General features: G+C 47.7%; 2 protein-coding genes across 8 annotated transcripts; both read left to right on the top strand.

Moving 5' to 3' along the window:
• Positions 1-92: 92 nt before the first annotated feature.
• On the top strand, positions 93-3,100 carry IL13 (interleukin 13). Of its 2 annotated transcripts, none has more exons than XM_014856806.3 (4): positions 93-322; positions 1,349-1,402; positions 1,668-1,772; positions 2,129-3,095. In XM_014856806.3, the coding sequence occupies exons 1-4, from the start codon at positions 194-196 to the stop codon at positions 2,237-2,239; spliced, it is 399 nt and encodes a 132-aa protein (XP_014712292.1). In that variant the 5' UTR covers positions 93-193; the 3' UTR covers positions 2,240-3,095. The 2 variants fall into 2 exon arrangements, with proteins under 2 accessions (XP_014712292.1, XP_014712291.1); XM_014856805.3 differs by having other exon boundaries at positions 99-322; positions 2,126-3,100.
• Positions 3,101-5,015: 1,915 nt separating this feature from the next.
• On the top strand, positions 5,016-25,310 carry IL4 (interleukin 4). Of its 6 annotated transcripts, none has more exons than XM_070517413.1 (5): positions 5,016-5,220; positions 14,519-14,607; positions 14,890-14,943; positions 19,845-19,973; positions 24,946-25,310. In XM_070517413.1, the coding sequence occupies exons 1-5, from the start codon at positions 5,187-5,189 to the stop codon at positions 25,039-25,041; spliced, it is 402 nt and encodes a 133-aa protein (XP_070373514.1). In that variant the 5' UTR covers positions 5,016-5,186; the 3' UTR covers positions 25,042-25,310. The 6 variants fall into 6 exon arrangements, with proteins under 6 accessions (XP_070373514.1, XP_014712258.2, XP_070373515.1 ...); XM_014856772.3 differs by having other exon boundaries at positions 5,053-5,220; positions 14,501-14,607; XM_070517414.1 differs by having other exon boundaries at positions 5,053-5,220; positions 14,501-14,607; positions 24,950-25,297.
• The last annotated feature ends 2,175 nt before the right edge of the window (positions 25,311-27,485 follow it).

The raw sequence follows: 27,485 nt of genomic DNA, 5'->3' as shown, positions 1-27,485 counted from the left end.
GATTTTCCACAAAGTAAAATCAAGATGAGTAAAGATGTGGTTTCTAGATAGTGCCCGACAAAGCGGAGACCAGAATGTGAAGCGTCACCACTCGGGCCTATAAAAGCTGCCTCAGGAGGCCAAGGCCACAAGCCTCAGCTTAGGCCAGCCTACGTGTCCGCTCCTGGCTCCTCCTGTGTTGGCTCTGAGCTCCATGGCGCTCTGGTTGACAGCAGTCATTGCTCTCGCTTGCCTTGGTGGCCTTGCCTCCCCAGCCCCTCTGCCATCCTCGATGGCCCTCAAGGAGCTCATTAAGGAGCTGGTCAACATCACCCAGAACCAGGTGAGTGCTCACTGGCCAGGCTCCCAGCTCTGAGGGTGTTGGGTGGGTGATTCTCCCAAAGGGTATTGGTCTTGCCCTGACCCATGAAGGCTGGGCCTGGTCCTAAGATGCCTTTGGGTCAGGAAGTAGGCCCATGGACCAGGGGACAGGCCCAGCCATGCAGGAGAAAAGAGCAAGGCTAGGGGGTGCAGCAATATGGAGGGACCCATGAAGGGATTTGGCAGAACCCCCAGGGACCACCTGCTCCCCTGGCCCGGCCCTGCCTGCCACTGTCAGCTCCTACTCAGCCATTCCTGAACAGAGGAAAGCAGAGAAGGGCCAGCACCCTCCTAGAACCATTTGCATTTGCCAACTGTATTTGAACACAATAATGGGGCCATTATTCACAGCATCCTTGTTAAGCCCATTCTTATGGAAGGGTTCATTGGCAGAGTCAGCTCTGCTCCTCAGTGGTGACAGCTCACGCTTTCTGAGCACTGATTAGGTGCCAGGCCTGGCGCTAGCTGCGTTACATCTCATTGCATCACTCCAACCACCTCAAGAGGCAGGTACGATGACCCCATTTTACCGACTAAGCCTCAGTGAGGTTAACTGACAAAAGCCAGATGCAAACCAGGCCTGCCCAACACCAGACTGCCCATGCTCTGAACTGTGGTTTCCCCCAATTCAGAAGGCAGGGTGTTTATACACTAGACCCCACTGCTCCCCATCTGATTGGCCTTGCCCTCCCGGGCAAGGCCCCCTTCTTGACCTGCCTGACCTGGCTTTGGCAAGCTTTGCACAAGGCTTGTCCTTTACTGGTTGTGTCACACACTTTTTCTCTCAGCTCCACAACCCTATGCAATGGGACTCCCTCATTGTGCAGAGCAGGAAATGAAGCTCAGGAATATGGAGGGGGCCCAGGCCTGCCTCTGTGCTTCACCAGGGATGCCTGTGGGCCTGACCCCTCTAGAGACCTGGCCTGGGCTGGCTGGGGCAGGCTTGGCCCCCACCAGTACTCAGCTCACTGTCTTTTTGCTCCCTCAGGCCCCCCTCTGCAATGGCAGCATGGTGTGGAGCGTCAACCTGACAGCTGACACAGTAAGGATCCTTGGGTGCTGGGAGGGAGGTGGCTGAGGCTGTAAGCCTTGGGCTTGTCATCTCTGAGCCTTGTGCACACACCTGGGGGGTTTCAAGCAAGCTTCAAGAGCCACCCTTTGTCCTCTCATAATCTGGGCCCCTCCCACCACCCAGACCCACCTGCCCCAGTCCCCCTCCTCCTGTAAACTCACTGAAAGAGTCACCTGAGCCATACAGCTGGGGGCGCCCAGCGGGACCTGACGCCCAGGTGTTCTCCTCCCCTCAGTACTGTAGAGCCCTGGAGTCCCTGAGCAACGTCTCCACCTGCAGTGCCATCCAAAACACCCGGAAGATGCTGACTAAACTCTGCCCTCACCAGCTCTCAGCCGGGGTAAGGCCCCCTGCCCTCCGCCCCCTCCTCTGCACCCACTCCTGCCAGCCCTGGGCTCACCCTGGGAGCTCCAAGGGAACCTGGCTGAGCATCTGAGGCATGCGTCCACCCAGGGCTGGGTCCACTGTGGCAGCAGGGACACGGCCTTTGGGATTTCTAGGACCTGGGCTTGAGGGCTCCTGACTCCTACCTGCGCTTCAGTTTCCACATCTGTAAAATGGGGGTAATAATAGTACCCACCTCGTTGGGGCTTTTGTGAGGATTAAACAAGCCCGGCCCTGGAAAGCCCTTGGTGGATATTGGTCATCTTCGCTCTGGCGTCCCACTAACTCGCTGGCTTCTTTGTCCTGCAGCAGGTTTCTAGCGAGCGCGCCCGAGACACCAAAATTGAAGTGATCGTGTTGGTAAAAGACCTGCTCAAAAATTTAAGGAAAATTTTTCACGGTGGAAAGCATGTGGACGCCTGAAAAGCTGGCATCATCATTTGCGGAGGCAGACCTTAACCATTTAAGTTGAAGATCCGTTTTTCTTTCCGACGTCAGAAATTTCCTGGGGAGATGGGGAGGAGGGCTGGGGAGGTGGGGTGGGGGGGAGATTTCCTTAGCTTGGACCTCAGCCTGTGCTGCCTGCCTTCTGCCTAGCTGACCCCAGCTGCCCCTTGCCTTGGTGCCTGGGGCTCACCCCACTGGGCCTCCTCCATCCAGGGCTCGGAGCTTGGTGGATGAGGGTGGAGCATTGCCCCACACGACCTCCCCCTCCTCAGAGCAAACTTCAGCATTACAGTGGGCGCCACCCTTACCTGACACATGACAGGGGAGGGACCTGCTTTACACAGGGGCAACTGAGGCAGAAAGCAGTTCAGACACATTTCTTCTTGGCCTTATTTATTATTATGTGTTATTTAAACAAGTGTGTTTGTCTGTACTGGGGATAAGGGGAGACTGTTGCAGCCAGAACCTGGAGCCCAGGGTGTGGAAACTTGGGGCTCCAGCACTAAAGCAGCGAGGGTGAAGAGTCCCTGGGATCAAGTACTGTGTGCAAAATTCTGCTACCTCACTGGGGTCCTGGGCCAGGGCAGTGGACAGGAGAGACGGCTGGAGGAGCCGCTCTTGTCTGCCAGCCAGCAGTCGGCCCTCAGCCAAGGAGTAATTTATTGTTTTTCCTTGTATTTAAAGTTAAGTATTAAAATATGTTATCACAGAGTTAATATATAAAAGAGCAGCCTAGAACACTGCATATGGTGTGTGTGGACTGGGGGACGGGGTCATTGAATAAGCTGTTTCACTGACTGTCAAACTGAAAACCAGAAATAAAGATGCTGACAAGAGACCTGATGGTGTTTGCCTTTTATTTCGGCCTTCGGGGACACTGGCCTGTGTTCTTAAGACTCTGAGGAGCTCTTCCAGAAGCAGGCCAGTTGGAGGAGGGGCCCTAAGATAGAGTGGAGGGGGAGTGAAGGACAAGATCTGGGCTGAAAGAAAGTAAGCAAGCCTCTGGGGGAGGGGATACCTGGCCTGGAGGAAGTCCCCCCACCTACCGCCCACAGGGAGGAGGAGGAAGCCTGGGCCAGGTGTTAGGGTTCAAGGAGGGTGTCTGGAGCAGGCAGAGACCTCAGAAGTCATCTCAGGATCACAGCTCTTGATGAGTGGCCGGCCTGTGTCTGAAACCACCCACACACCCTCTGATGCCTCCCTCATAACCTCTTGAGGCTGAGAGAAGACAAGGTGTCTTGCCCAAGGTCACACAGCTGATAAGCAGCAAAGCCAGGATTTGAACCCAAAACTCATTCCAACTCCAAAGCTCACTTAACCACCCTTCCTGCCTCTGTCCAAATGTCATCTGGCCTGAACACACGACCTTTATAATATTGTCATCAATTTGTTTGGGTACCTCCCCTGATGGGGAGCTCACTACTTTCTTTCTAGGGACAGCCCATTCAATTTCTAGACACCTCTCATCATTAGAGGGTACACACTATCACCTCTGTGATCAAAGACACATCAATTGACTGGTGGCCCCTGGACTGTGGAGCGACTGGAGTGGAGAGCCAAGGCTGCAGGGCCCTGGTCAGACCATTCTTCTAAGCAGATCTTTTTACTTCTCCCTCAGCCCATGTCAGCATTTGGAGTGCAAGAAGCAGCAGGCCTCAGCAAGCCACAGCTCATGGTCATGGTGGTCATGCCCATCAGCAGTGGTTTCCACTGTTAATCTTTGGGAGGTGTCCAGAGCAGAGGGCTGCCCCAGAAGGACAGGATGCCTTTGCAGTGGGTGGTGGGTCCTCAGAGAACAGTCTCAAACACTGAGTCACATGCAGGCGCCCTCTCTGGAGAGCCCAGAGCCCTGTGGGAACATCTACAGCGATGCTCAGAAGTCAGGGGAGGCCGCCACCCAGGAGCAGCAAGAGCTCATGCCGTGGATGATTCACGGAACACAGGCCACGGCAGGGCTTGTCCAGGGAGCGAATGACCATGGCAGACTGCTCCAGGAGCCACTCTCAAATAGAGCGGACACCTCGCTTGCACCCAGGCAGAGACGAGGGAAGAAGCCACAATCGACAGTTCGAGATCCTAGGGATGCTCAGCCCAGAGTGGGATGACCTAGGGAGGGGGTACAGGGGCTGAGTGTCCCAGGGGCTGTCCAGAGCAGGGAGTGGACTGTCTCTGTGGTCCCAAGAGGCCTCAGAACCTGTGAAGTCCCACGATATTTGCTGAGGACTGCCTATGGCCTGCCCTGCACCAGCCTTCTGGGCTAGCAATGACCAAGACACCACAAGCACTCAAGGTCTAGCACCAGAAAGAAATCTTTAAATGATGGAGGGTGCTCTACCCTGGGAGGGCGGGGAGGTTCAAAAGTCGGGGGTAGGGGTAGGAGGCAAGATCTCTGCTATCCCTCTCTATCCAGAGATTCGAGGATCTTAAGGCCAGAAGGATTTTTTTTTAAATACAGAACTTAGCGATCCATCCAGTGGTAGCATCATCTTTGACCCATGTCCTCTCTGCCAACCAGGACATTGGCCTGTCTGTCCACAAGAAAGAGGGAAAGTCTTCCAATGAAATTCCATGTGAATCTCCCCAGAACAAACACTGGAATTGAGGCTGGTGTGGGGAGGGTCCTTCAGGATTTCCCAAGGATATATTCCAAGCCATACAGTCAGGAGGGCCCTGCAGCTGGGCACACAGTGCTGACAGGGCCGCCCAGGCCCCACCACTAGGGGTCCGCAGCGTGCCACATCCTGGGCCACCCACAGCTCCCTGCCTGTGCCTCCAAGACTGTCCCCTAGACAGGCGACCTCTGGTCATCAGTGGTGAGCGGTGAGCTGGAGGGGGCTCGGGGCCTTTCAGGGATGAGGACACCTCACAGAGCTACAGAACCAAGCCACCGCTGGGAGCAACAAGGAGGTGGGCCCAGCCAGGAATGAGAGAGAAAGAAAAAGAAAGAGAAAAAAAAGGTAGGTGTCAGCTCTTGTGGCTGGAGCATCACCATCTGGGGACTGACCCCCGGGGCACTTGTGGGAGTTTTCCCTAACCGTGTGGTCTTGCTTTTCATGCATAAGGCAACGCTGAGCAGGGCCCAGAGTGAAGGGGGGTTGGGAAGAGATAAGAGTGCGTGGTGAGTGGGAGAGAAGATGCTGGTGGTGGGGCCCAGGGTGGGGAGCCCCTTGGCACCCCAGGAACCCCAGGCCCAGGAGGTTTCACTGGAAGAGGGGTTGGGGCTCAAGTGAGAAGTGAGAGACACACGCGAGTTTCCGGTGAACTTGGCTCTAAACACCTCTGTGTGCTGCTCAGATGAGGTGTCAGAAAACACTCCAAGTCACTTGGGGCTTTCTCTGAGGCTGGCCCTCTGAACTGCTCAGGACCCGGGAGGATGAGGGCCTGCATCTTGTTTCCTTATGACCGAGCAGCTTGAAGGCTGGGGTTTATCAAGTCCATCAGCTTATCACTTTTTCATTATGATCAACCGGGAAGTAAGTGTCTTCTGCTTATTATCTTAATTTAGCTGGTCAGTTTGAACAAACTCAAAAACCTTTCCTCCCTTCAGCTGACTCCCTTCCAAGAAGGCCCAGCCCGAGTCCTGGCTGACCTCGTTCCAGACGCGGCAGCCTGGCCTGGGACATGCTGGCCAGTTACCCAGCCTTCCTTGAGGTCCAGGCAGCATCAGTACAGATGGCTGTATCCACGGTCACCCCTTCCCCCCATCACTGCCCACTCCTACTCTGAAAAATAAAAGTCAGAAAGCCTCATTATCTTCATTCATTTCTCGGCTCCACCCAAATGCAACAGAGCAAAGGGTTTGCAACGAACTTTCCCAGATCAACTGATTTCTCGGCAGCAAGGGAGGGCCCCATGACGAAGCCATTTGAAATCCCAGAAGCGATTTTCTACTTACGACCTCACTTTCTGTTGCGCTCTCTCCCTTCCCCTCCACATTGCCTTCTCTTGTGGAAAGTGATTCTCTCACAGAGCCATTCAGAAACACCCCCAGCCCCACAGCCCGGGCAGACACTGCTGTGTGGTCACCTGTGACGCAGATACCAAAATTAAATATAGCAACTCTTGTTAGCTCTGCTCTCTGCATCACTTGGACAAGCTTGCGGCCCAGTGGCTCTTCCTGAAACCCGTGGGGGCAGGAAGGCCCGAGCTGACTGTGGTGTCCCGTGTAGATCAGCGCTCAACGGTCTGCTGACCACACCAGCCAGAGTCTGCGCCCCCTGCTAGGCCCGGGGCCCTAGGCCAGAAGCAGCTTCAGCGATACCACCTTAGAAAAGCAATTTCTCATTTATTGTCTCTTCTTTCTTCTAATCTCTGTTTTCCCATGTTTTCTATAACGAGCATACATTCATTTCCCATGAAGGGACAAAGGCAAATTTAATTTTAAAAAAGAACGTGAACTGGATGTCTGGTCCATGAGGGAACTGATCAAAGCTAGGGTGGGGGAGGGGCCAGTGGCACCCCCCCCCCCCCCCGGATGGACTAGCGCCAGGACCCCTCAGTCAGTTCTAACTCCTCCCTGGGAGCTGGCTGTCTCAGGAGAGGCGGTGGACACTTGCAGGGGTCTGGGAGGCAGGAGGTCCAGCATCCCTCCTCTCATGTCAGATCCTGTGTTGCCAGAGACAGAGGAAGGGGCTCATTTCTTGGGGGTCTTCATGCAGCCCTGGCCTGCAAGGCTGGGGCAGCGGGACCAGGGAGCATGAGATGGGAAATGGTAGGCCGCCAGTCCAGCTCGAGACTGAAGCGACATTAATTCCCCCAGGGACAGATGGAGAGGTCCCTCAGATCCTCAGCTGGCTTCCCTCTCTCTCAGGAGAAGGACTTTTTACCTGCTTCTCAAAAAAGAGAGAAGCCAGTAGCCTATGGAGCTACTTCACCATCCGCTCAAGGAAGCCCGAGTCCACTGCCCTTCCTACCTTGGCTCCCTCCTCCCCTTGGTCCCCTTGTCCCCTCCCTGTGTCTATACTCAGGAGCCCATTCCCCTGTCTTCTCCTGGGGCTCAGGGCAAGGACTTCAGGGTCCAAAGAGCCCTAGCTTGGAAGTCCCAGCTGTGCCCCTGACTTCCCTCGTTCCTACTTAGGCCAAGTCTTAGCTGTCCCCTCCGTGAAATGGAGCTTCATTCATTCATTCAACAATTATCTATTGAGGCCTCTACTAGGTGCCAGACACTGTTCTAGGCACTGGGAATCCATGGTGAACAAAACAAGGTTACTTCTAGTCGGGGCACAGAATCCACGAACAAGAGAACACAGAGCGTGCAGGTGGTGGTGAGTGCTACGGAGGTCCGCGAAGCAGTCAGGGGGCTGCGAGGGCAGGTGGGGGCCGCCATATTGTGAGGGGAGCTCAGAGATGTCCTCCCTGGTGAGATAACATAGAAGGGAGATCCGGATGAAGTGAGGGAGGGGGAAAGCCTTCTACATAAGGGAGACAGGTCCAGAGAAAGGGCACACCGAGCACCACAGTCTTGAGCGTGAGAGATCCGGAACGCTCCTCCCATCGTTCACGTGGAGCTACACGGTCTGGCTCAGGTTTAACAGAAGTGCTCCAGCCGCGGTGTGAAGAACGGAGCGTGGAACAAGGGCCGGAGCAGGAGGCTAGTTAGGAGGCTCCTGTGGAAACCCATATGGGAAATGACAGTGGATGTGGCAGTGGAGGGCTGGTCAGCTTCTGGGGATATGTGAGTGTCATCTGTACAACATACGCTTATATTTATATATCATTTACATAAACATATTATATATGATATATAAAAGTATAAATATATGTATATTATATAATATAGAAATATTAATTATATATTTAACTTTTCTATTCGTATAGGTTTTTAAAATCTTTTATTATGGGAAATTTCAAAGACATACAAAGGTAACTCCTGGTTGTCTGCCCCCACCTTCAACAATTAGCAACTCGTGGCCTACTTAGTTTTGAGTCTCTGCCCCACCTGCTCCCGGCCCACCCCCGCCACGTCCCGGCCCCGAGTTCAAACCAGCATATCACTCAATTCTGGATACAGTTTGCAGGCAGAGGCTTTGGTGCTGGATTGGATGTGGGACACGGGAGGTTTTTACGGTGGTGCGAGCGCCCTGAAGGATGGAGTTGCCATTCACTGAGCTGGGGAAGCCTGGGCTCAAGTGTGTCCCGTCTAAAATCTCGCCCATCTTTCGCAGTCAGCACCCCAACATAGCCTGCCTTCTCAAATGCGTCTACACCACTGTTTCCATTTCGTGAGTCCCGCTCCTGTCGGGCATCTGCCCTGACTGAACTCCAGAAGCTGTCTCAGTGATGTCATCGATTGTCTCCTATCACTAAATCCTTATCTCGCCTGACCCAGAGGAAAGTCTGACACTGCTGACCATTCACGTCTCTTCCAAGACTCTCTCAGGCCTGGGTTCCCTCTCCTTCCTTTCTCCTTCCAGTGTCAAGAGAGGGTCATAGGCACTTCCTGTTCACTCTCTTCCCTCACCCTCGAGGCGGTATCTTCTTCCCCTTGGCTTTGTCACCCTCTGTGTCTACAACCCAGACCTTCCTCTGTGCTCAGAGCTGCAGACCCAGCAGCAGGCCCCTCCATTCAGAGTCCCCCCACCCCATCTCCTTTCCTCCTAAACTGCCATCTCCATGAACAGCATTTCCCCGAGCCAGAAACCTGGGGTCCTCTGTGACTTCTCACTCTTCCTCACCCCCATATTCAGCCAATTCCATGTGCTATTAATAATGATAATGATAATGACGATAGTTGGCATTTATTGAGGGCTTCCTACATGCCAGGCACGACACCAAACATTCTATATTTAGTCCCTCATATAATCTCCCCACACCCCTATTATTAGCTCAGTTTGACAGAGAAGCCTGGACAGGGTAACTTTTCCAAGGTCACCCAGAGAGTAAGTGGCAGAGCTGGGATTCCGAACTACCAGGTCCCACTGACTCCTGGACATGTGACCTTCACTTCCACACTCCGCTGCTGCCTGACAACTCAGACCCACAGCCCTCCTTCCCACCGCCCCACCCTATCCACGCCAGTTCCCTCTCTCACAGGACGACACCGTGTTCTGTTCCCCCTCCCAGGCCCAGTGGCTTTCCGCAGTTCCTCCAGGGCCCCAGGGAGCGCCCGCCTTCAGGCCTTCCACATGCTGTCCCCCTGCTCTTCACACCTCCCCACACTCCCAGTCCTCTGCTCCTAGCTAAGACCTACTAATTCCGATCTCTGCTAAACATCACTCCCTTGGAGGAGTCTGATTTTTTTTCGAGAATAAGCCCATGAGGAGTTGGAAGGGGCTCTTCTGTGTGTCGTCCTGCACAGTTGGTAGAAGAGGAGGGAAGACGAGATTCGCAGGGCTCGGTGGGGGCAAGAATCATCAGCCAGGGAAACTGGGATGCTCTGTTCAACCTCCATGCCTTTCCCCTTGAGCAGACCCCCTTGAGGTTAGTGTCTGGGTGCGAACTGTTCCCCCGTGCGACGTGGAAGGCGGAAGGGGACAGAGGCCATCCTCCTGCTCCCTTGGGCTGGGGCGTGGGGAGATGAGGTTTCTCCTGGTGAGTTTTGTGGCTGTGGGGAGGCAGTTGAGGCAGCAGCTCTGGGACCCCTGGATTGCAGCCTCAGGGGGCATTCTTGAACTCCAGATGCAGTGGCAGCCTCAAGGCTAGTGGTCCGTGCTGTGCATCATTTCTTTCGAGTTTTGGGCCCAGCCTGGAATCTGCTCCTCCACCCTCCCAACATTTTTATAAGCACCTACTTTCCTTCTGCCTGAGGTGCCTGCCCACAGCAGTGTCTGTTTTCCTGCAACAAATGCAGATACACAGGTATAAGGGTTGCACTGTAGCAACTAACGGTGGCTCCTTGAAAAAAGGAGAGGGCCTCAAAGACTAAAAAGGAGACCCATCCAGGAGGGACGTATGTGGGAAATGTCCACTGGCAAAACCTCCAGTGGTCCTGTCCACACTCAGATTTGCCTAACAGAGTAAGTACCACAGTCATTTGTCCAACTAAAGATATGATTACGAACATTAACTTATTTATTCCTCAGAACAACCTCATGAGGCGGGTACAACTATCTCCCCCACTTCACAAAGGAGGCTGTGTGGCATACCTAAGGTTGCACAGCGAGAAAGCAGAGCAGCCAGGACTGACAGGCCACGTGGGCCCACAGAGTGCCGTGGTGGTGTCCAGTAACAGCCACCCTTTATGGAGTGACATCTGCTGAGCACTTTCCATGGAATCTTTCACTTGCTCTTCACAGGAATTCCATGAGGAAGAGCTATATTATTCCCATTTCACAGGTGAGGAAACTGAGCCCCATAGAGTTCATGATCTGCCCACGGTCACGGAGTTGACAAGTGACTTGTTTGCTGGACCCCAAAACCCAGCTCATAATTGCTACATTCCAGAGTCTGAAAGGGAAGCTCTGCGGCCACACAGGGGCCAGGGCTGGTTCTCAGCTCTCAGGAAGGGTGAAGGGAAGAGGATCTATGACTGACACAGCCAGAACACAGCAGTCTCCAACTTTCCTCTGAGCTTCGGTGCCTGCTCCCCATCCTTGTGCAGTCACTGTCCATAACCCCTGCAGGCTGGGAGAGGCTCCTTCTCAGGTGGTGACTGTCTGTGTCCCTGATGTGCAGGCCCCTACCTACCTGGCCTCTGCCCAGCCAGCCACATGCACAGCTGCCATGGTGCCACATTGCAGGGAGGATGGCCCATGTTCCCCTTCCTCCCTTTGAGGGGACCTTTTGGTCACTCCCTGCCGTTCTGAAAAGTTAATCCTTTTTTCTATGGCCTCATCTAACCATTGAAACAAAACAAAATAGCTGTATTCTACTTCTGAGCTACTGGTTCCCATTTTATATTCCTTTTCTGACTCAGATCTTTGCCTCCAGAGCCCCAAGCCCAGGGTCTGGCACTCAGGGAAAGCAAGCGCCCACAGAAACAACTGCTGAATATGGGGATGGCTTTTCTATCGCTTCTTACACACTTCTCAGCTGGAGGACCCTGCTCACCTCCCGTCCTCTCCAGCTCCCCCACATCCCCAAGACTTTGACAGGTGTTCTCTGAACCCTGGCCTCTCCTCCGGTGTGTCTGCAGTCCCAAGTTCACTCCTGTTTTAACTTGAACCTTTTCTCAAGAATGGAGTATGCACCACTGTACTCCTAATAATAGTCAGCCTGGATTTGAAGCTTCCACCTACCCTGCAAGGAAGTGTCTGCCCTTCTCATGAAGTCCTCCGTCTGTGTAGTGTATCATACTGCCTAGCAAAAGCCCAACTAATCCACTTAAAAAATGGGCAAAGGACCCGAACAGACATTTTTCCAAAGAAGATATACCAATGGCCAACAGGTAAACGACAAGCGCGCTCAACATCACTAATCATCAGGGAAATGCAAAACAAAACCGCAACGAGATATCACTTCACACCTGTTAGAATGGCTGTTATCGAAAAGACAGGAGATAACACAGGCAGCCGGGGATGTGGAGCAAAGGGCACCCTGGTGCAGTGTGGGTGGGATTGTAAATTAGTGCAGCCTCTGTGGAAAATAGTGTGGAGGTTCCTCAAAAAATTAAAAATTGAACTACCATACGATCCAGCAATCCTACTTCTGGGTGTTTATCCAAAGGAAACAAAACACTGTGTTGAAGAGCTATCTGTACTCCCATGTTCAGTGCAGCATTATTTACAACAGCCCAGACACGGAAACAACCTGAGGGTCCATCGATGGATGAATGGATAAAGAAGATGTGATATACACAATGGAATATTATTCAGTCACAAAAAAGAAGGAAATCCTGTTGTTGGCGAGAAACTGTTTGGAAGCAACTTGAGGGCATGATGAGAAGTAATGTCAGACTGAGAAAGACAAATGGTATGATCTCACATATATGTGGAATGTAAAAAACAAAACACAACAAACTCACAGGAAAAAAGATCAGATGTGTGGTTACCAGAGGCAGGGGGTGGAGGAAGGAGGAATTTGATGAATGTGGTCAAAATTACAAACTTCAGTTATAAGGTAAACAAGTACTGGGGATATAATGTCCAACATGAGGACTAGAGTGAACACTGCTGTATGGTATATCGGAAAGTTGCTAAGAGAGTAGATCCTAAGAGTCCTCATCACAAGGAAAGAAAACATTTTTTCTTTTTCTTTTTTTGAGGTATCTATACGAGATGATGGATGTTAACTAAAATTATTGTGGTAATCATTTCACAATGTATGTAAGTCAAATAATTATGCTGTACATCTTAAACTTATACAGTGCTGTATATAATTGCATCTCAATAAAACTGGAGGAAAAAAGAGAAATATCTATTTAAAAAAATTTTAACTTACCCAGAGAGGTCTGGCCTTTGTCCCAGCTCTTGGGAGGTAAACTCTAAACCTCTGAAAGAAAGTATTTGGCTGGTTTTGTCGCCAGTTCCTAGGAAGTAGCCCCTAAATCCTTGGGATTCGTCTTTGCTCTCCATGGTGGGCCCTGATAGTTTATGCTACTGACGCAATTCAGGGTGGGGGCCAGCCACACCATTAAGCTACTGTGATATCATCCCAACCTCCAGGGAGGGGGTTGGAGAATGAGGTCAATTGAGTGGTCAATAATTCAATCAATCATGACTACGGAATGACACTTCAGGAAAACTCTGGACACTGAATCTCGGGTGAGCTGCCCTGGTTGGCAGTATTCTTCATGTCGTCACACATCACGGCGCTGGGGAGGTGACTCTGTGGGGAGAAGATAGCAGAAGCTTCATGTTTGGGACCCTCCTAGACCTCACCCTCTGTGTATCTTCTTTTGGCTGGGTCTCATTGATATCCTTTTGCTGTAACAAAACTGTAACCTTATGTCTAGTGCTTTCCTGAGTTCTGTGAGTCATTCTAGAAAATTATTGAACCTGAGGGCTTAGTGGGAGCTCTTGAATTTGTAGCCAGTTGGCCAGAAGTAAGGGTGGACTGCTGACCTCCTAATTTGGGGCCCGTGTCTGAAGTGAGGGCAGTCTTGGAGAAGCTGTGTCCTTAACCTGTGAAGTTTGGCCCAACTCTGTGTAGTCGGTGTCAGAAGTCACTGCATTGAGTTTGGCAAACTCATTGTACAGTTCCAATGGAAGCATCCAAAATGTGGTAGAAGGACCTTCCTGAAACAATTATCCAGGGCCTCTCCTTCACAGATCACAAGGCACTATAACAAGATCCAAAGCACAGGAACAACTTTAGCCGTAATCTTTTCTATGTGATTGTCCAGAGGAAATCAGTAGGGAGAGGAGGTCAGAAACCAAGAGAAGGGAAGTGGAGAGGAAAGAGAAGGAAAGGCTCAGGTAGAAGAAAGCAGTGGCGGTGGGGGTGCTCAGCGCCCCACCAGGTCCACAGGAATTAAAGTAAGACAGCAGGGCATGTGGTGGGCACTGACAAAGACAACCAAACTGTCAATCAGGAAGACTCTGGCTCTTTTTCCTAATTAGCTGAAGATGTATTTACGTTTCAGTTGAAGAGTGGTCATTTCTGAAACCTCAGGATAGACCTAACTTGCCTAGGGCCTCCTTATTGTGAAAGACCTACAGACCTGCTGTGACCCAAACGCAGCCCCACCTGGTGTTACCCGTCCTCTGCCAAAGTCCCAACCCTGGAAGAATGGCGTGCCTGAGTGCTAGGACAGGAGAGAATCTGTGCCTGTTACTGTCCTTCTACCCAGAGAAAGAACCTGATATCAGCTTTTCCACAAAAAGAGAGTTTCCAAGATGCTACCCCTACTTGGAAAAAGCCAGGCTGAAATACCATTCAAGTCAAACTTTCTTGATATTACTCTATCTTTCCCCAGGAGGACTGCACTAAAATAAATTCGGACACCTGTGGCCTCTTCCTTCTATGCAAAGCAAAAAGCCAGCAACAACCCCAAGCTGATAAGATTAATCTAAAGAGAAAATTATGGTGTAATTTCCTATGCTGATACTTTGTAGTTAATTTTAAAAAAAGGTTTCATTTTCCTATTGGTCTGATTTCACAGGAACATTTTACCTGTTTCTGTGAGGCATTTTTTCTCCTGGAAGAGAGGCGCTGATTGGCCCCAAACGACTGACAACTTGGTGTAATGAAATTTTCCAATGTAAACTCATTTTCCCTCAGTTTCAGCAATTTTAAATCTATATATAGAGATGTCTTTGTCAGAATTGCATTGTTAGCTTCTCCTGGTAAACTAATCGTTTCACATTGTCATTGCAAATAGAGATATATTAATGGGTCTCATCTCCCAACTGATTCCAGCTCTGGTCTGCTTACTAGCATGTACCAGCAACTTCATCCAGGGATGCAAATACGACATCACCTTACAAGAGATCATCAAAACGCTGAACAACCTCACAGATGGAAAGGTGAGTAAGCTATCTAGCACCATCTCTCCAGATGTTCTGGTGATGCTGTGAGTAGTCTTAGACTATGAGAAAGAGCATAACAGCTTCTAGAGAAGTTGGTAGCTGGCGACAGGACAAGGAGCAGAGCAGAGCACAGCAGACACTTCCCCCTGGTGCTTTTTATTTTTTTTTCTGAGGGATCGTAGGAAGTTTTTTCAGTTTGAGGGAGTGAGAGCTGCTCAGCAAGGATTCCTCTGTACAGTGGGAGGTAACTCTGTCTCTCGCTTTCTCGTTCCTGCCCAGGGCAAGAATTCGTGCATGGAGCTGACTGTAGCGGATGCCTTTGCTGGCCCAAAGGTAAGAGCTGTTTTGGCAGACGGGTGACTTGGGAGAGGAGAGCCAATCCACAGGTGTTTGACGAGAGACTTTCTTAGCGGAAAGCGAACAGGCCCAAATTAACTATAAAGTGTTAAATGTTTTCAAAGAATGTGAATTCTGATCTTTACTCTCAAACGTGTCTTGGTGTTTCCGGTTTCACTTGATTTAGAAGATGTTTAATAGAAAGCTTGGATTTTGTAATCCTAATTCAGATCCTGGTCAAGGAAAAGCTCTTTAGGATTTTACCGGGCCCAGGCCTACTGCCTGGAATATAGGAGGCACTCAATAAATGCTTGGGGAAGGAGAGAATTTTCCTGGCCTATACATTTCTGAAAAACCAAATACTCTCACAAAAACAGATATTTGAGATTACAGGTTGAGGGAGCTTTCATTTTGTCTAAGAGACTTCCTACGGCAACAGAAAAGGTATTACCAGAGCCCCTCCTCTTCCGTAGCCTGGTCACCTAACAGCCCGCCAGCTCTGGGGTGGCTGTCCAGAGACCCTCAGCTTGCTCTGTCCTGCCAACTCCCCTCCAGCCTGGTCTGGGGCCGTCTTGCCAGATGGGGTCCAACACATCCCTGCTTCTGGCTGCTTGGGCATCTCGCCTTTCCACCTCCTGTGCCGTCTCACCCCCGCCCCTCTATCTGTAGTGGGAGGAGATAGATTTGACAGCTGATAGTGCATTTTCTCTGACAAACACATGACTACAGCCATATCAATAGCTTTGTGAACATCAGTTCCTGTTTTCATGGAAACACACGACTGAGAATGAAAAACCCAAAGCATCAATTTACCAGTGGTCTCCTAACCACTTGCTTTCCATGTGCGCTAGAGCAGGTAACCTGGCCAGGTGAAGCCCTGGGAGCTGGGCAGGGCCACACCCCAGCCCTCAGACCTGGAACAGGCCTGTCCCACTTCACGGGGAAAACTGTTCTTCCGGCCTTTATCTGGATATCTCATTTCATTAAAGATTATTCCAGGAGTCTGATAGATAATAATATATAATATTGTAATGTAATTGTATATAATAATATATAATGTAAAATAAATGTATAATGTATAATATATGATTATATATATTATATGCTTTTGTCCTTCAGAATGTCATCACGTATCAGCCTCTGTCCTTCAGTAGGTTAGAAGGATTTGCAGATTTTATATGTATATATAGAATATTATCTTTTGTATAAAATATAGAGGAATAGATAAAATAGCCAAGAGTTCACTAGGGTGTGCTCTGGGTTGTCCAAGGGCAGCCGCACTGGTGGGAGGTCTACCAAAGCCAAGGGCAGGGCCCAGGAGGAGGAGCGGAGGGTCTGGAAGCGAGGCCGCCTGTAGTTTTAGTCCCAGTTCTGCCATTAACTGGCTGTGTGGCCTCTGGCAAGTGTGCACACCTCTTTGTGCCTCAGTTTTCACAGCTGACGATATGAAAGTGATTTTGAAAGTTGGTTGGACTCCAACTCTTGAGTTAGTGGAAAGTGTTATTGTAAGATGATATAACTCTTGATTAAAAGCAAAAACTGGTTGCAGAGAAGTAATCATTCTAAGAAGGAGGGGCCAGAGGTTGGAAATGATCGACCTCTCCATGACTCCAAGCTCAGGCGACCCTACTCTGGGCTATCTCTAGAAGACCCGGCCACCCTCACCCTCACTAGGCCACACCACTTTCCTCCCATTCTTGGCCTTCTTATTCACTCAATTCTCGCATCCCTCCCTCGCCACATGGGCAGACGTCTCCTGAAACAAGGCCCAGTGCCTTCCTTCACTCTTACCTCTCTCTTACGCCTTCCCCTGCTGCTTCTGTTCCTCCTGGATTAACAGTTGCATCCTCCATTCTTTTCTTTTCCTTGAAGACTCAACACTGCTTATTTATCTCTTAGAATATTTCAGAACAAGGAAAAGTTGTCTTCAAAACCCACAGAGGTGGTCTGTGGAAGGTAACGTGACTTCTTTGTGTTTCCAAAGAAGGACATCTTTCCAAAATCGAGAGTATTACTTTTATTTCTTTTGGAGATTAAAAATTCCAGAATCTCTAAGTTGGGTAGCGTCTGCTCTTGGCAGTTGCTGGAAAGAATATGCTGATCTAAATGCTGGGTTTCACGGTTAACATCTACCTGGGTGTCTATGAAATTAAGGTGGTCTGAGGAAGAGCAAAGTGGAAAGCAAGCAAGCGAGGTGTCCTAGGAAGGATTTTTTGGGTGGGCTGTTAGTTGGAGGTCTTTCCTATTTACCAAAGAAAGCTCAAGTCCATAATTTTTCAGAGAGCTTTATGCCCATCCTCAAATCTTCTTTAAGTGAAAGTAAAGGATTTTCTCATATATAGCACTGGCTGAATAAATTTGGGCAGAAATGGAGATAACTCAAATAGTACTGGATGTTTATGGCCCTAAATGAAGCTGACAAGAAACAAGTTAGAACTCTAAGAGAGTCGCTACCGCAGAAGAAATCTCCCCGATGGCATTCCGCTATTTGCTCACATCTGCTGAGAGACGGGTTTTCTCCTGGCGTGGGCCTACGCCCGCCTTTTGAGTCTCTTCTCCTGAGGAGTTCTGAACTGCCAGGTCCACTAGCCTTGAGCTATGCTGGACACACTTGGCCAGTGAAAGGCGGACAAGCAGACGAAAGCAGTTGGTATGGGGTGTCATCCTGTCGCTGCAATGCCAATGGAACTCAGACTTTAAGGCCTTTAACTAAAACTCTTTAGAACTAGTTCTTCTAAAGTTTTTCCATTTGATTCAAGCTCTTTGCAATTCCTATTTTATCCTAACTACCTTAGAAAGTCCTTTGACAAATAGCTTTAGAGGGTTTTTTTTTTTTCCATATATTAAATGGCCATATACTCAAAACTAAGAGGCAGTTTAATTTCTAGGCTCCAAGACAGTTTCAGAAAAGTCTCATTAGGTTTTGATGGAAAAATAAGCAAAGGGGCTCTTTTCGTCTTGGCCCCCTGGAACCTCACCGTCAGGGAGCGTCTGCCTTCACCGTGGCCTCACTGCCTCTGCTCGGCCACAAAGCCCCTAGAGGTGTGTGGTGATTTATGGGGGGTTTCTTGACTCCCTGAGCCCAGAGCTACTGGCGCTGCTCTTAAGTTCCCAACCAGAATCAGGGCCCAGGAGGCCTCTCGGCTAGTTCATTAAGCCCATGTCCTTCCAGAGGCCCTGCCTATGGGCCATCACGCCCCACAGGGGGAAGGGGAAGCTCCTATAGTCTGGGATTCTGATGCCTCGGTCTAGGTCTAGAGCCTCCTGGAAAAACCTTAAAATACGAACTATACTTCTAGAATTTAGCCTAAAGGAATAAGAGATGAACACAAAGATTTACACAGATGACTCACTGTCACATTATATACAGAAGCAAAAACCTGCAGTGACAGGGGATTGATCAACTATGATACAAAGATGCCAGGAGTTCCTACGCAGCTCTCAATCCCACGTTCTTAAATACGCCTGAATGACTTCAGAAAATGTTTGTACCATAAGTTAAGTGTAAAAAGGTTACAAAACAGTATCAATAGTTGGTCCCTATTTTGAAAAAAGAAAAGTTAAAAAGAACCCTGGGAAGATAGTTGCCAAAATATTAACAGTAGTTATCTCTGGCTGGTGGGATAATGAGTGAATTCATTTTTGTTGAAAATATATTACTTTTATAGTAAACATGTATTACCTTGATAATCAGAAAAAAATATGTAAGGATTTAAAAAGCTGCTTGGACTGTGCTTCTTGTATAAATCCCCTGGAAATCTTGTTAATGCACATTTGTGATTCAATGGGTCTGGAGTGAGGCCTGACACTGTGCGTTTCCAGCAAGTTCCCAGGTGATGCTCATGCTGCTGCTCCATGGACCACAGGGGACTAGAGCATGTCCTGGCAGAGGCTAGAGAGAGCTTTATCTGAGCTGGATGGGGCTCTCCAGGCTCTGTGCCTTTGTTCTTCAGTGGAAAGTGAGAGGACACACCAGGTCTGAGTCAAACTGAAGCACAATTCCACTCCTGGGTTCCCAAAAAGAGCTGTTTCCTTGCTTGTACATTCCCTCTTCTAAGGCCCAAATGTCCCCAGGAAGAGCCATGTGGCCAGACCCCTATCAGAGCTGCCAGTATTCCAAGGAGGTTCTGACTGAGCATATTCTAGGCCAAAGGCCCCTGACAGGAACTCTGTCCAAGGCCCAGTTCAATGGTACCCTCTCTCAGAAGCATCCTCTGAGCTCCCCAGGCCAGACTCCTGGGACATCCAGTCCTGATCCTGGCACTCACCTCTAGCTGTGCAGGGAAATGTCTTATCTCCTCACCCAGACCCAAGCTTCTACACATACTGCTATCTCCCAGGGGACGGCGATATGGAGAGTGCTGCTCAAAGCAGCAATGTCTAGGCCAAAGGATGGGCATTTATTTATTCAACAAGCATGTAGGATTTCCAGGCAAACCTGGATTTTAAAACCTTACAGGAATGAAAGAGAGCAGAATCTGACTGCGAGCTCACATAAGCACCTTCCAATGAAAGAATAGCTTGCATGGCGTAAAAAACAGACATGAGCTATAGAAAGATGGTTCTGCATTCAAACCCCACTCTGTAATTTTACTCAGTTGGGTGACTTTATTCAGGTACTCTTTGAGCAAAACCCTCCAAGGGAAAAGAAACTGAGAGGTCCTGAGGAAAAGGATGCTGCATTTGCAGGTAACGGGTAGAGGTTGTTTAGAGAGGTTTATGACTGTGACGAGCAGCCTTCATTCATATGGCAGGAATGCTTGAATATCTGATCCATAGTTGAGTAAACTCACCTTCTCCACTTGTCATCCTGGAAAGAAGAAATCAGAAGAAAAAATATCTCTCACATGTTCAAAATACAGCTAGCACATGGCTATCTGTGGCATTTCTCTTTCTAGAACACAGATGGAAAGGAAATCTGCAGGGCTGCAAAGGTGCTTCAACAGCTCTATAAAAGACATGACAGGTCCTTGATCAAAGAATGCCTGAGCGGACTGGACAGGAACCTCAAGGGCATGGCAAACGGGGTAAGCTGCATCATGCTGACGGCTTGGCTCCTGATGGACAGCAGCCTCACTTCTAAATGTTCCTCCTTATTAACGTTCTCTTGATTAATCAATCCATTCACTCATTCAACAAATACCGGCTGAGGCTCTATGAGCGCCAGGCGCTCTTCTGGGCACTGAGGATACAGTATTAAAGGCAAGAAGACAGAGTCTCTGCTCTCACAGTGTTCTAGTGGGGGAGTTAGAAAAGCAAACAAACATATAGTATGATGTCCAGTAGTGATAACTGCTATGAAGAAGAATAAAGGAATAAAGAACATAGGGGTTATGAGGGAGAGGGCTGATTTAGTAGTTGGTGACATCATCTGAGCAGATATTTGAATTGAGTGAGGGAGCAGGCCACAGGACTAACTGGGGAAAGAACATTCCAGGCAGAGGGAACAGCTGTGCAAAAACCCGAAAGTAGAAATGAGCTTCATGTGTTCAGAGATCAGTAGAAAGGCCGTGTGGCTGGATCAGAGTGAGCGAGGGAGATTTTAACGGGAGATCAGATTACACAGGGCCTTTGGATTCTGCCCCAAGTGTGGTGAGAAATACTCACAGGGTTTTGAACAGGACAGAGACTATAATCTGATTTACGTGATTTAAAATGATCACTCTTGCTACTGTGCGGTAAATAGACTGAACAGGGGTAAGCACAGAAGCAAGATGTCCTGTTGAGAGGCTACTGCAGTAATCCAGGCTGGAGGTGATGGTTGCTTTGACAGGGTGGGAGCTGTAGAGGTTGTTAGATTTTGGATATAACCAAAAATAGAACCATAAGGACTCGCTGACAGATCCATTGTGAGGGGTGAGGGAAAGAGTAAAAGGTGACCTCTTGGTTCCTGGCCTGAGCCCCTTGGGGGATGGTTGGTGCTGTTTACAGAAATGGAAGACTGGGGATGAAGCAGGGCTAGAGGTTGAGCAGAAGATCAGGAGTTCAATTTTGTACATAGTAAGTTTGAGGTACCTATTGGATAGCCAAGTGGAGATGTTGAGAAGATTGTTGGAAAAGTCTGAAGCTTAGGGGAGGTCAGAACTTGAGATATAAAATGAAGAGTCCTCAGAAAGATATTATTTAAAGTTATAGACCTGAATGACATAGAGAAATGAAGAGATCCAAGGGCTGAGTCCAGAGGTACTCCAACATATAGAGGTCAGGGAGAGGAAGGTCCAGCGAAAGAGACTGAGAAGCAGCCAGTGAAGGAGGAGGAAACTGAAGGGTGCGTGATGCCCCAGAGGCAAAGGAAGACACTCTGTTAGAGGAAGGAAGTGATAAGCTGTGTCAAATGTACTGAAAGGTCAAGTAAGATGAAGACTGAGAACGCCCACTGGATTTGGCATGATGGAGGTCATCAGTGATGCTGATATAGATGGAGACGGGAGAACGAAAGCCTGACTAGAGTGGGTCCCACAGAGAATGGGGCTGGGGAGGAGTGAAAAGAAAGGGGCAGTGAGTACAGAAAACTCTTTGGAGGTGTTTTGCTGTAAGGTTGCAGAGAAATGGAACAATAGCTGAAGGGAAGGTATGGAGTGAGGGAAGTTCTTTTAAGGTAGGATTATATTCAGCATGTTAATATACCAATGGGAATGATCCAGTAGAGAGGGGAGAATTGATGGTGTAAGAGAGCGAGAGGCAAGAGTGGATGTTATCTAACGCCAAGTAGAGGAATGGGGGACATTCATCCCCTTCCTGGGCCTAGTGCTTTATTTATAAGATAAGGTAATGGAATAGGGAACTGACACTACACTCATTCTCTCTTTTAATCCTCTTAACGATCTGATGAAGTAGGCACTATTGTCCCCATTTTACAAAGGAGGAAACTGAAGCTTTTAGAAATGAAGTAGTTTGTCCTAAGCAATGCAATTAATAAATTGGTAGAGCTGAGATTCAAACTGATGCAGTGACTTCGTGGTAGGTACCTGGAATCCTTTCCACCAGAAGTGCTACCGAGCTGTGGTGTTGCTATTTAATGGGCAGGAGGGCAAACGGACTGACTCTCTCTTGGCAGTTCAGGCAGCCATACAGAAGGCCTAGCACAGCAGAGGGCAGGTCTGAGACTCCACCTTCACATTACGCTCCTGAGCAGCACCCAGCTGTGTGTGACACACCGCCCCAGAGACTGCGGCACTCCCAAAGGCAGACAGTCAGTGATGGAATAGTAGCCATTTCTAGGAGTGTATATAGTATGCACCAAAAACAGGCAAACCCTGCTGGCTTAGTGGCAGAGTCAGACTTCTAATCAAGTGAGACTGGAGGTCTGGTTTCTAATTGTTCAGGTGGCAAGTGCCAGAGTAGGCTTGACTCAAGTAGACGGGCATAACAGCAAGACTCAAATACTTAGCAATGCAAGCTAATGGAATGTTTCTCTTGTAGACCTGCTGTACTGTGAATGAAGCCAAGAAGAGTACATTGAAAGACTTTTTGGAAAGGCTAAAGACAATCATGAAAGAGAAATACTCAAAGTGTCAAAGCTGAATAAGCTGAATATTTTAATTTATGAATTTTAATAGCTTTATTTTTAAAATATTTATATATTTATAATTCATAATAAAATAAAGTATATGTAGAATGTTGTCACTTTAATAGCATTGGCTATGTTTACTTGATTTGGGGGGAAATCAGTTTTATTTATTGAGAGACTAAAATTGGTGTGAGAATAAAACAGGAAAGACCTCTTCCCTCTCAAGGAGTTCCCTCTCTAGTTGGGGACATAATGCACAAAATGATTAAAGAATACAAGGCCACGCAGGACATAAATAAGTAAGATGATTTGCAGAATGGGTCCAAGAGTTCTACTGACTACCAAATAATTCTGAATTGAAAAGATGTCAACTGGATGCTTAGAACATTTTTCTCCCGTTGGCACAAGGGTTGTGATATTGAGTCTATGGGGGAAAAAAGTGAATCTAGCACACTACATGGCTTTTCAGTGAACAATAATTAAAGTCCTAATAATGTAAATTCTCTTAATTCTCAAGTCTTAGAAGCAACCAATAGACAAAGCACAGAAGACTTAATTATGGTTACAGAACAGACTGTAAATGCTATCAACCTGACAATGTAAACGGTACAGCTGAACACAGCTGAGCGGTAAAAGCAGAAGGAAAGAAAGAGAGGTGAGGCACTGAGATCCCAGCTCATTAGGGGAAAGGGTCACGTAAGCAATACTGTCTAAGGCTGATGGAACGAGAACAAGAGAGTTAAGTATTCATTCAAAATTTCAAAGGTAATAGAAGATCTAAAAATAATTTACTATAAAAAATTTGGAAGGGGTAGTATAAATGAGGTAAACCCTCACTTTTCAATAGAAAAATCAACACACACTATCTAACGTTGATAAATCAAAAAATAGTTGGCAAGATTCGTCATGAGTTGATGATTGTTGTAGCTGGGAATGGGTATATGGGGGTTGATTGTACTACTCTGCTTTTATACATGTTTGAAAGTTTTCATAATAAAAAGTGAAAAAAATCAATAGTGAGTGAATCAAGAAATCTTTGGAATTATGATGGTAGCCACTAGAAAAACTAAAGACAAAAAAGGGATGGTGGTTTGCTGGAAATGGGGCCTGGAACAAGGATTGGTGAAAGCAGGGCTGGAGACTGTTGGCTTTCTAAGTCTGTGTGTGCATGTGCACTCATGACCATGTGCATAAATGATAATGTGTTTTTAAAAATCAAAAAACCAAAGTTAAAAATACAGACAATAACAAACGCTGGCGAAGATGTGGAAAAATTGGAGCCCTTATACATTGCTAGTATGATTAGAAAACAGTACAGCCACTTGGAAAACAGCATGGCAGTTCCTCAAAAGATTAAACATAGTTACTATATGATCCAGTAATTCCAGTCCTTGGCATCTACTCCAGAAAACTAAAAACATACGTCCACACACAAACCTCTACACAAACGTTCATAGCAGCATTATTCATGACAGCAAAAAAATAGAAATAACCCAAATGTCAATCAGCTGATGGACGGACAAACAAAATGTAGTATATCCATACAAAATATTATTTGGCACTAAAAAGAAATGAAGTACTGATACATGCTACAATATGGATGAACCTTGGAAATATTATGCTAAGCGAAAGAAGACAGAGACAAAAGGTCGCATGATATGATTCCATGTATATGCAACGACCAGAAGAGGCAAATTCATAGAGGCAAAAAGTAGAATACTGGTGGCTGGGAGGGTGAAGAAATAGGAAGTGACTGTTAATGGACATAGGGTTTCTTTCGGGAGTGATGAAAATGTTCTGTTAGTGGAACAGTGGCACGACTCTATGAAGATACTAAAAACCACTGAATTGTACACTTTAAAAGGATGAATTTTATAGTAGGTGAGTTACATCTCAATAAAGCTGTTATTTAAAAAAATTAAATGGAAAAAAACCAAAAACTAGTGTCACATCATTGAAACTTGCCTTTTGAAGACATGTACTCTGCAAGAATATGGATCTAGTAACAGTGAACAAGCATTCTCTTTTCATCTTTGCTTATACTTACGTGACAAAAATTAGTACTAGTACTAAAATTATACCAAAACATGTAACATCTTTTTAACCCTTTCAAAATAAGGGAGCAAATCAAAAGCTTAGTCTCACCCTGACCACAGCCAGTTTCACCCTGCCCACATAAAATACCAGCATGCCAAGGGCAACAAGTAACTAAGAGAGTCATGGAGCCTTCTGAGGCCACACTGAACATTTTAATTTCCTTTCTTCTTTAATTGAGACCCATTTGCATTCAATGGCTAATGTGAGCTGTAGTTTACCACAGGATATGAGTTGTGGGTTATCGTTTGTGTATGAGGCCAGGATGGTAAAAGAAAAGGCTGTCAGGCAGAAAGATTTAGAACGGGCCATAGAAAGAACAGATGTAGGTTCCAGGCAGGTCTGTCATAAGCTTCCATGGTTATGATGCAACTAACATTTCTGATTTCTTCCAGACAGGTCATTCTGGGCTCTGGATGGAAACACCCAACAATAGGCCCTTGAGTTTACCAAGAGAGAGAGAGAACATGAATGGAAGAAGACACATTTAAAAAGAATGAGCAAAGAAACTTCGGGATTAAGTGAAAGTTGAGATGCTTGTGATGTATGCACATTTGTTTAGGACACAGCCACAGTCTATGCCTGCTTCGTGGGACATATCTCTTGTCTGTGCATGGAATGTGTGACATTGACAGCAAAGGCTGAACCCCTCCCTCCCTGCTATTAGAACTCCACCTTTTACCTATGAATATATTATATCTCTAACTGGCATTAGTAGGCAATAAATACTTATTGAATAAATGAATGAAAAAAAAGTCTCAAATTTATGGGTGAACGTCTTTCATTGAAACCTTCTTGGGACACAGTTAGAAATGCTGACCTCTGATAAAAATGCATCGGGGGCTCTGTAGTTGCTATTGGTCTATCCAGGCCAGTGCCCCTGCCTTGTTTTTCTTCACCCTCCTCCACATGTCATCTTGGTCAGCCTCTCAGGCTGCCCAAATCACCTGAGAATGGGGACTTTCAGGGCAGAGTGCAGAGCACAGCTTCCTAAAGGCCTATCATCATGCAAGGTTAGCATCTCAGTTCCTACCAGCTTCCATCGAGGGCATGGCAAGTGCTTTCTGTAGTGTTGGGGCTGACTTCTCGGTTCAATTTATCAGTTCAAGTTGGAGTTCCATTCCCAGGTGGGGTACCAAAATCTAGTTAGCTGTCACGCCTAGCATTTCCTGAACTGACCCTTGCCCTAAGCACTCAGACATTCTCTCCTTAGCTTTCTAAAGTGCTTCTCTTCTAATCCATCTTTCTGTCAACTTCTTCCTAGTTCAATGTTCAGTCTCTAAGCTGTCTGTTCCTTTCTTGTTTCCTATTAGCCAGTGTTACAACAACCAGAAGCACATTTTGATGTTTTGTGTGCTGACTGCACACCTAGGTACCTGCTAGGCAACATGAGTAAAGATACATATGTTCCCTCAGTCTTGGTACCTGTCATGAGTGCAAGAGAGCCAGCTGAGAGGAGAGGGAGGTTAGCTCCTCTGGCTCATGACCATTTCGGCCTCCGGGGCACAAGTGTGGACATCTGCTGCCCCAGCTCCCTCCTATCTAATCCTTCACAATCTTTCCAGCAGTTGTTTCTCTAAAACACAAACAATGTGAGTGACCCACTTAAAATCCTTCCATGGCTTCCCAGTGCCTACAGAACACTCTGTCACAGTAGGATCCTGCCCCATCTCTTTCCTTTTTAGGCTCATCCGTTCCCACCCCTTCTACCCGACTTCAGACATACCAACAATGCACACGGCATCTAGGTTCCTGTTATTCCTCCTGTCCAGAATGCCTTTCCCCACTGGATGGACCACTTTAACACCTCTCAAAGGCTGAGAAGACTTTACTGGCCTTTTGGTCAGGCAGACATGTGCTAGGCATCAAGCTAGCTGTTAGGAAGAACGCCCTGCCTGGCAGCTCATCATTCACCCCCTTTACTACAGCCCTCAACATGCTGCGCTCTCATCCTCCATTTATATGGCCGCCTCTCTCTCCTGAGGGAGGCTGTGAGCTCTGCAATGACCTTCTACTCAGCACAACACAGGTACAAAGTCAGTACAGAAGACACCTGGTGCCTGAGTGGCATCACTCATGATGGAGTAGAAATCAAGGCCGACATACTATTTCTGTTACGACTCTGGTACTTTTAGGTTGGGTTAGGCAATATCCTCTCACTAAGACGGTATCAACTCTGAGAAATATTTCATTCAGTTGTAAAGTCCCAGTTAAATTCCTTTGTACAATTGGAGAAATAAAGCCTTTGATTAAAAACTAAAATTTCCCCAGCCCTCTAAAAAGGGATGGGGGAGGGGAGCAGGTGTGGAAGAATGTCTGATCTGTCATATTCTTTAGTCAGAGCCATAAACGTGTTCGGGTAAGATAAAGTGATGTTCTGATAATGTTGATAAAAGTAACGTGAAGATTGGGTCACAGGAAGCCCAAGATAAATGCTGAGAGGAAACAAGTTCTTTTTGAAGTAGCCTCTTCATAATCATTTTCCCACACATTTGTTCAACTTCTGAAGGAGGACTGAATACCTGATTTGCTTTGCAAATGAAACAGCTTAAGAATGAGACATTCAGATAATGTTATAAATGTTCTAAACACAAATGTGTTTACAAGGATCCTCCAGCTCACTTTAAGTTTAGGCTGTGGCTTCAGAACCATGTTAACTGATCCCACAGGCACACACTAACTGTGCTCCCTTTAGGCTGGTACTTGGGTCTGCTTTGGGGTTTTTTTGTACTTGGCTTTAAAAGAGGTTTCTTGAGGGTGTTCATGAGAAGATGAGACGGACAATGTCCTCAGCAGCATCCTGACAACACAGGCGGTAACAGGTTTCCTAAAGGTGCACCTCAGTGGAGTTGCTTAACGAAAGTGAGTACTGGGGGCCAGCCCCACGGTCGAGTGGTTAAGTTGGCGCACTCCGCTGTGGCGGCCCAGGGTTTTG

The sequence above is a fragment of the Equus asinus genome, chromosome 9, assembly GCF_041296235.1.
Source record: "Equus asinus isolate D_3611 breed Donkey chromosome 9, EquAss-T2T_v2, whole genome shotgun sequence".
Classification (NCBI taxonomy): domain Eukaryota; kingdom Metazoa; phylum Chordata; class Mammalia; order Perissodactyla; family Equidae; genus Equus; species Equus asinus.
This window is presented reverse-complemented; position numbering and strand designations above follow the sequence as displayed.